Source organism: Phaethon lepturus, unplaced genomic scaffold, assembly GCF_000687285.1.
Source record: "Phaethon lepturus isolate BGI_N335 unplaced genomic scaffold, ASM68728v1 scaffold16717, whole genome shotgun sequence".
Classification (NCBI taxonomy): domain Eukaryota; kingdom Metazoa; phylum Chordata; class Aves; order Phaethontiformes; family Phaethontidae; genus Phaethon; species Phaethon lepturus.
The window spans coordinates 39,893-49,155 of NW_010549993.1; the positions used below are offsets into that span (position 1 = coordinate 39,893).

Sequence of the window (9,263 nt, forward strand, 5' to 3'; positions counted from 1 at the left end):
CATTTCCCAGCATTTGAATGGTCTTAAAAATCCTCCTTCCAGCTGCCTAGAAGCTCTGGGGCTGTTCTTATTGCTGGTGTGTCGTGCCGTCAGCGGAGGAACCACTTGCTGTGGCTCAGGTGAGGGAATGTACATTCTGTTGTAAGCCCAGCGCGGGGCAGGAGCGTCCCTTTTTATTGCCGCCAAATACAACAAAGAAGCAGAGGTTGCCTAAGCTTGAGCTCATCGGCGCGGTTTTGTGTTGCATTTAGTTACTCTGTGTGTTTTCGTGTGTGTGCATGTGTTACCTTTTTGGTAAGCAAGCTTTTTCTTGTGTGTGTTGACAGTTGGCAACGAGAGCTGATATTGTACCTATGATAGTGCTCATTGATTACCACTGCTCGATCAATTCCTCAATGTGTTGTTATTTGGCAAATATCAGTGATGTGAATTTAAAATTAAAAAAAAAAGGAGAAGGCTTTTGTGATCTCAGACGAAATTTATCTAGAGGACTACTGTATGCGCAAACCCCCACGCTATTTACCACCAGGATGCACTGATAGAGCGCTCCAGTGCTACGATCATGCTGTGAGGATGTTTCATCTAGCTAAAATTTTACAGCATGTAAGTCATTGTGATAATGCCTCTGAAAAGGAAGGATGTGAGCCTGTACATCTATTTAATTTCCTTTGCTTTTCTGAAATCAGACCAATTACGAATGGTTCATGTTCTAGTTTCCTACTGTCTGCCAAGGACAGGCTTCTACCTACTCCAGAAAAACATGGTCAGCGTTTTGTTTTCCACTTTGTCCAGGGCACCACACACCCAGCTACTGTGGGAGGGTGGTCGAACTGTTGGGGTTGCAGCCATCTCTTCATTTCAGCCCCCCAGTGTTGACAGCAGTAAACATCTTAAGTATCTTTTGGCTATATCATGCTGCCAGCAAATTCTGATACATGATCCCGCAAACTATTTGTTAGAGGTATAAACTAAGGAATTGGCATTTGGATAGAAAAGCAGGGCTTGCATTTGAGGAGGAGTTATGTTCTAGTTAATCTTAGGTTATGAAATATCTGTATTGTTGGGCTGCCTGTTTATTTTTGGATTGGGTTTGCTAAGGCTGTTAGATGCTTTAAAAGCAATTAGAGCTGAGATTAGACATTTGTCACTGAGCAGATAAATTTATAAATAAAAATAGTTATTAGATGTCTGAGAAAAATTTCAATACAACCTTAATTAAATGAAGAAGAAATGCATCTTGGTAAAGATGGTATAACTGTGAGAATAATGGTTTGGGAGAAAAAAAAAAAGCTTGAGAGCATCTGAAAACCAGTATTTGGACTAGTGTAGAGCCCAGCTTCTCCTGGTGCGTTATCTGCCATCTTGGATGAGATGTAGGAGGCTGAAGCTGGGATCCTGGAAGAAAAACTATAGATCCCAGGCACAAACTTATTAATGTGGATGTATCATCTAGGTAACTCCTGGTCAGGTGGCAGGAAACCTTGCCAGTTGGATGAGAATCAACTGAGCACTCTCAGCTGTGTGCAGAGATCTTCTACCTCTCGCTGCTCTAAAGAAATGGAACAAAACCACAAACAGGCGTTTTCATCCTCCTTTCTTTTATGAGGGTTTTTTTGCCTTTTAGGGTCACTTATTTAGCCTGATTAAAACTTTCCAATTTCTTCTTCTTCAGCAAATGTTCAAGTGGTTTTGTTTTCTATTGTAGCAGAAAATGAACAAAAAAACCCAACCGAACAGGGTGCCTGTGGCATTAATGCTGTTGAGTGAAAACTTGCTTGGTTTTAGCTCAGGTACTAAAGTTTGTTTGGTTTGGAATTAGAGAAACTTTCTGTTACAGTATCACAGGATTTGTATGAAAACAAAATTATTTCAAACTTTTTGTAGGAATGTGGGGGTTTTGAGTCTCTGAGTGTATGGCAGCAGGACTGCCATATGTCTATGCTGCTTCAGCTCTCGTAGGATCGCAGGGTCCAGGAAAAGACATCTTCTGAAAATCAGTACAGTTTCTTTAGAGAGCACTCTCCTCAGTTCACTCTCAGCTCTGGCAGAGTTTCAAATGGACTCTTCCTGGAGAATTATCAATACAAGGTATAACAACTGCATGCTTTAGCTTTTACCTTTATTAGGAAATTTTATCATGAATAAATATGAACGTTAGCTAAAGTGATACTGACTGTAATGCAGACATAGTCAATAGAGATATGGAAGAAAGTACTTTCAGCATCATTTATGATAATTAAGTTCTGAATCTTATTTGAGGGAGGTGTGTATTGCTGGCCAATTCAGAGTAAAATAGTGATTAATTATGTTATTCTTCTTAAGAAAATTGATCTCTGATCTATAGATAGCAATGAATTCTCCCAATAGGACAAACAAACCCAGGTTTTTTATTCAGAAGCTTTGAGATGTTGCAGTCTGGATGCAGAAATAGGGCATGAAAAGTTGTCTTCTATGGATTATTTGGTGGATTTTTTTTTTTTTTATTATTTTAGTGGAGTTTAAATGGAGTTAAGTGTTCTAAAAAACATGTGGACATGGCACTTGGGGACACAGTTTAGAGGGCGTGGGGGTCTTGGGTTGACGGTTGGACTTGATGATCTTGAAGGTCTTTTCCAGCCTTAATGATTCTGTGGTTCTGTGATTCTGAGTTGAACTACTTTGCCAATGCTGTCCCAAACCTGCAGGGAACCAGCTGCTGGGGGCTGGGCAGCGGTCTCTTCGTTTGGAATGGAGCACAGGGGCAAGCAGTGCTCTTTTTATCTGAGCCCCGGATAAGGAGCTAAAATAGCTCGGAATCTGGCCTTGAATTTCATGCAGTTTTCCTTTTTGCGGAGCGGAATCAGGAGTGGTAGTACCCAGGAACCTCGAGAGGGAGGGCCTGTAAAATGCGGAGCAGTGTGCTCTTTAGTCATAAGGGGAAATGTTTTTAAAAATAAGTAACACGTAATGGTTGGTTCACGACAGACTTTTTATAAAGTCCTTCCACCGTTTTGGCGTCTAAACTCAAGATTTGGGCAGGGAATTGTTTTCAAAATAGCTGTCTGCGTGGCACAGGGAGAGGGGGAGCAGCTGGACAGCCGGCAGAATGAATAAGCCTTAGGAGCCCAGGGCAAAGCCGTTAGGCAGCCGTGCAGCGCGCACGTGTGCTTGGGGCTCCACCGAGCCGGGTGTTCTCGGCCGCTTCTGCTTAGCGGGGCTACCCCGAAGGAAGCCCGCGGAGCTCTGCATGGTGCTGCCCTTCTCCGAGGCCTTTGACACCTCTTGCACGGGGCGAGAATTAATTCAAGCCCTACTAAGGTGAACGCCAGGCGAACGGCGGGAGGCGGAACGCCGTGGAAGCGTCACAGCCCGGATCACAGCGCAAGGTCCGTGCCTGAAGCCTGCTGAAATCCGGAGCAGCCCTCTCGGCTTCTGGGGCGGGGAGAGCTGGGGGAGAAGAGGAGTTTAGAAGAAAAAAAGGTGTCACTAATTCTGCAACTTCACTTCTGCGTTGTTTATCAAGCTCGGTATTTTTCTAACTAAAAGGCACATAGATTAAAAAAAGAAAAAAAAAAAATCCCAAGCTGTTCCCGGTATGTTTACATTTGGATTTGGTGCATGCAGTTAAATGCCTTTTGCGTGGATCATCGGTTTGTACTTTTCCTGCCTCCCCGGCCCTTTAACACGACTTTCACTTTTAATCTGCAAACGTTCCTTTTCCTGTTCTCGCCCGGTGAATACAGGAAAATAAAAACAGTTTAGAATTTGCCCAAGAAAAATACACAGGTCGGGTGGATTAGAAAAAGATCAGGTTGCCCAAATACCCAGGGAACAGGCGTTTTATTCGACGTTTTACAGTGGCTGCCAGAGAATCCGCAATACAAACATGTAATAACCTGGGGAAGGCAAAGGGGTCCGGGGAGGGATGATGGTGGGCAAGGCAATGCTGTGTCTTTAATTTTCTTTTCTGAAGAAAGAAAGTCTGCATAGCAATGACAGGAGCACTTGTTCATGCCTTTAATGTGTGATCTGTTTTCTCCAGTGGAGGGCACTCAGTGTATCACAAACTAGAACATTAGCACCAACAAGCTCCAAAGCATCATCGCGCTCTGGAAAGCCTTCTGAATTAGACCAGAGCTGCCTCTCAGCACAGCTACGGAACACTTTAAACCTGACCAGCTAAATGGATAAACCTATCCCGCATAGCGTTTAAACGGGGATCTCGCCCGGCGCAGGAGGCCCGCCTGCTTCGGGAGCTGGGGAGCCGGAGGATGGATTGCTGTGTCTGGGAATGGCAAAAGGCAGCAGAATGAGGAATGCTAGGTACCGGGAAAGATTTTTTTATTTCTCCCAGAGAAGTTGGTTTACCTTCCTGGTCTGCTGTAGCTTTTACTTGCTGATTGCCACTTAATGCTGATGGTTCTCTGATGACTTACACAATGGCTCTCAGAGCTTAGAGTCCCTCCCTACCCCCCAGACTCCCCCCATCCTTCGTCCTGTCTTCCCCACCCCCAACCCCTTCCCTATCCTTTCCCTTCCTCATCCCCAAAATTCTTGCTTGTCCTCTCTAGGGAACTTTGTGTGGGTTACTGGCGTGCTCGCTGGATGGCGGTGATGTGAGTGGCAACGGTGCTGTGACATGAAGATTCTGATGGTTTAAAGAAAAGAGACCAGTTTTAAAGAGAGCGACAGAGAGAGAGAGGCTAAGGGAAAGCAAAAAGGGGAAGAGAGAGAAGAAAACAGCTGGAGAGGGAAAAGGAGGACGTTTGTTGATGACAAAAGGATGGGTAAGTGAACTTTTCTTGTTTGTTTGTTAGCACAGCTGCAGCTGCATGGTGTATTTTTCAGTGGGATTATTTTATTAGCTGTTCAAGAGGGGGAAGCAGTCTGAACAGCAGCAGTGCATTCCTTTGCCAGGTGACTCACCGTACTTACTATTGTATTTTTAGATCGTGCATTCCCCCCCGCACATACACACCTTTCCTCCTGCAGTGGTTTTATATGCAATTAATCTGTAAATGCATGCGCCGAGTTAAGGACCGTAGAGAGTACGTTCGCTGCCTGTACAACCCACCCACACACCTGCACACGTATAGATAAGTACATGTATGCATGAGGCACGCTCACACAAAATTTCTTCTGGGTGTGCGTTCCGATTCGATGAGCCTGTCGTGGTATTATTCAGGCTGTCGGAAAGGACTGTTAACACTTTGCGGTATGTGGGAAGCAAAGGGGAGGGGGTGATTTTGTGGTATAGGTGGTTTTGAAAAGGCTTGTTTGGTCTTTGAACAGATACCCCTAATACTGCTGCTGGCTTTCCAGCAGTCATTTGCCAGTCTTATTTTTTCAAGTGTGACAGGTTTATTTCCCTCCCTCCTCCCCCCCGGTCCCCAAGTCTGTACCAGCCAGAACATATTTCTAGCTGGCTGCTGCTGGCACACAGGCAGTAGCAAAAGATGAGGATTTAAATTAAAAATCTGACTATTAAAGTGAAAGGCAGAGATACATAGTCGGGGGCGTTGTAGATTAGGAATTATTTTGCAGACTGCCCCTTGGTTTAAAATTGGATTAAATAACTGCAGCACAGGATTGGTTGTGTGTGTGAGAAATAATAAAGTAATTATTTATTGAGGAGATACTGACCTTTAAAATATTCCGTGTTGGAAGAATGCATTTTAATTCTTAGCAAGATTGCAACTCTGGACAGAGGCAGCAGTCCTAAAATTATTACAGGCTAAGGAAAGCGTGCGAATGTATGTTGGATTTTCTGACAACCCCTCCAGCCCCTTTCATAATTACTGAACGACTGTGGAAAATGTGACTGTCTTCACATAACAGCATTGCTACTGTATGATAAATTTGACATCTCAAATGCAAAAATCTTAAAATCAGTATTGCTGTGGAAGAGAGAGGGGAGTTGAAATACAAATATACCCCTTTAAACTTTCTGTGTTTTGCTGCTCCTAAGGCAGTGTTTATATGTAAGTATTTGTGTGGATATTTTAATAGGGTATGTAATGTATATGCAAAATAATAAATGCTTAGGTATTCACAGCTACATGTGGATAACTTTAAATTAACGTGAGTTAAGACTATGTTTCATTTTAAACAAATATGTCTTCTACCATTATCTTGGTATTGAGGTCCCATACTAGCATGATGTGGTATACTTCTCTAGATGGTTGTACTTTGCTTCCGTGCATCTCGTTGTATATTTTAGGTATATACAAATACTGAGTTAAACCTACTCTTGAAAACAAATGACTCGGTGCAAAAAGTAAAGCCTTTACTTACTGTTTAATTTTACAATAAATACACATTTTAAAGGTAGATCAAACTTTACGATAAGTAGATTTCTCACTTTTTGCAGTAATTTTTGGAGGAACTGGACTTGCAGTTGCTTTTATTGAAGAACACGTTTAGCAGCACGTAAATACCAGAAGCTTTGGCTCATTTCCTTTCCAGCACTATGGAGCATTCAGCACAGTGACTTGACAAATATGTTTATTGTTAAAACCTCAGCATCTAGCGATAAGGATATACCAGCTACATTGAGAGATGATGTACAGGAGAAAAGCAAATAGAGAACAGGCTCTTGGTCCTTCTAAGGGATCATAAATCACACAAAAGTAATTGAATAACAAGAGCAGTACTGGTGACAGTGCGGGTAGGAGAGATGGCAAGCCAGAAACTCAAAGGAACAGGCATTTACACAACAAAAAGTGCAAGACGGGAGGCAAACAGGTTGTCTTCAGAATCCACTGCTTTGCTAATGCTTTATTAGGAACCCCATTGACGTCAGTAATCTGTTGGCGATTTATTTTAATAGCTTTACAATGCACATTTCTTTTCTTTTAATATTGTAGGTTTCCATTTAATTAAGCAGCTGAGAGGCATGAGTGTGGTGTTAGTGCTGCTTCCCATGGTGCTGTTTGTTATGCTTGCGGGGGCTCAGCGAGCTTGCCCCAAGAACTGCAGATGCGATGGCAAGATTGTGTACTGCGAATCTCATGCGTTCAGAGACATCCCTCAGAATATTTCTGGAGGGTCTCAAGGCTTATCGTTGCGGTACAACAGCATTCAGAAGCTTAAATCAAATCAGTTTGCGGGCCTGAATCAACTCATATGGCTTTATCTTGACCATAATTACATCAGCTCCGTGGATGAGGATGCATTTCAGGGGATCCGCAGGCTGAAGGAATTAATTCTAAGCTCCAACAAAATTACCCATCTGCACAACAAAACGTTTCACCCAGTCCCCAACCTCCGCAATCTGGACCTCTCTTACAACAAGTTGCAGGTGTTGCAGTCTGAGCAGTTCAAGGGCCTTCGTAAACTCTTGATCTTGCATTTGCGGTCTAACTCGCTGAAAACCGTGCCGATCCGAGTTTTCCAAGACTGCCGAAACCTTGACTTTCTGGATTTGGGCTACAACCGCCTGCGGAGCTTATCCCGTAATGCATTTGCTGGCCTGTTGAAGTTGACTGAGCTACACTTGGAGCACAACCAGTTTTCTAAGATCAATTTTGCCCACTTTCCACGCCTCTTCAACCTCCGCTCGATTTATTTGCAGTGGAATAGGATCCGGTCTATTAGCCAAGGGTTAACGTGGACTTGGAGTTCCTTGCACAACTTGGATTTATCAGGAAATGACATTGCAGGGATAGAGCCTGGGACCTTCCAGTGCCTCCCCAACCTGCAAAAGCTGAACCTGGATTCCAACAAACTCACCAATATCTCTCAGGAGACCATCAATACGTGGATCTCGCTCATCTCCATCACTCTGTCTGGAAATATGTGGGAATGTACTCGAAGCATTTGCCCTCTGTTTATGTGGCTTAAGAATTTCAAGGGAAATAAAGAAAGCACTATGATATGTGCCGGCCCTAAACATATCCAGGGTGAAAAAGTGAGCGATGCTGTGGAAACATATAATATCTGTGCTGAAATCCAGGTGGTGGTTACTGAAAGATCGTACCAGGCACCCAAAACACCCCAGAGACCTGTCTTCATTCCTAAACCTACCATTTCCAAACTCGAAAGCAATCAGCCAACATCTGTTATGCCAAGCCCTTCTGCAGACCTCCCAACACCTGGAGTGGAACCAGAGTATGAGCACGTTTCCTTTCACAAAATAATCGCTGGGAGCGTGGCCCTCTTTCTTTCCGTGGCCATGATTTTGTTGGTTATCTACGTGTCGTGGAAGCGCTATCCAGCCAGCATGAAACAGCTCCAGCAGCACTCGCTCATGAAGAGGCGCAGGAAAAAGGCCCGAGAGTCAGAAAGGCAAATGAACTCCCCTTTACAGGAGTATTACGTGGACTACAAGCCAACAAACTCTGAGACCATGGATGTATCGGTTAATGGATCTGGGCCCTGCACGTATACCATCTCTGGCTCCAGGGAATGTGAGGTATGAACCATGATCCTCCTAAAACCATTTCAGCTGCTGGGAAGGAGAGGTAAATGTTTGAAGCTCTTGAGGGGTCTCTAAACGCTAGAAAGATTCATGAGATTTTTTTGCTTTTGGGTTTGCTCAGTATGAAAGGTTGTCTCATTAAATAACAACAACCAGGGAAGGGATGGTGATAATTTTGAATAGTTCAGAGTTGTAAAAAACATACAATTAAGTTGAAGTAAACAACTACGATAAAGGCATCTGGAACGTTATTCTACTCTGTTTTATTAGCAGTGGCTGCAAGAGAGTCCCATTTTTAATGTATTGGTAGAAACAGGGGAGTTGAAGAACCTTTTCTGTTTTGAAAATAAACGTGGAAACCTCTTTACTCCAGACCCCACATCAAATCTGGAGGGGTTTATGGCCTATTTAAAGATAATGCCAAAGATTTTCGGCGTTTTCTGTCCAGTTCGGGAGTAAACCAGAGGACAGCAGGACTGCAGCACAACCTTAGAGTTAGGCACGTGTTTTCCTGGAGAAGCAGGAACGTACAAGCTGCCGTACTAGCTCTTCTGAGCTTGACCCTTGTAGAGACCCCAAGTCAAACAGTACACACGTGCAAATATCTGGGTTGGGAGAAGGGGATTCTTGGGGTTTTTTCATTTCATTTTAGTGATCAGTGAAGGCTTAGCTTGAGAGACAGCTCTATGGGAGTTAATAGTTTCACACGCTTAAGGCCGTGTTATGCTTTTGTCTCAGCAACATGAGAAATACAAATAGGAAAAGCTCTCAGTGCTTCTTTTGTCTGTGGTTCAGCTTTAGCAGGAAAATACCGTATTTTTTCGTTGCTGTATTGTCAATGGCTCTATTAACGTGTATGTAAGAA

General features: G+C 43.5%; 1 protein-coding gene across 1 annotated transcript; it reads left to right on the forward strand.

Annotated features, from left to right (window-relative positions):
- Positions 1 to 5,139: 5,139 nt before the first annotated feature.
- On the forward strand, positions 5,140 to 8,398 carry LRRTM4 (leucine rich repeat transmembrane neuronal 4). The gene is made up of 2 exons (XM_010290426.1): positions 5,140 to 5,194; positions 6,846 to 8,398. The coding sequence occupies exons 1-2, from the start codon at positions 5,140 to 5,142 to the stop codon at positions 8,396 to 8,398; spliced, it is 1,608 nt and encodes a 535-aa protein (XP_010288728.1).
- Positions 8,399 to 9,263: the final 865 nt, after the last annotated feature.

What these genes read in the sequence shown, in the direction of transcription:
- LRRTM4 (XM_010290426.1), top strand. Translation starts at nt 5,140, where the DNA reads ATGAGCCTGTCGTGGTATTATTCAGGCTGTCGGAAAGGACTGTTAACA. An exon ending in AGGACTGTTAACACTTTGCG is followed by an intron (nt 5,195 to 6,845) that starts GTATGTGGGAAG and finishes TTAATATTGTAG; the next exon opens with GTTTCCATTTAATTAAGCAG.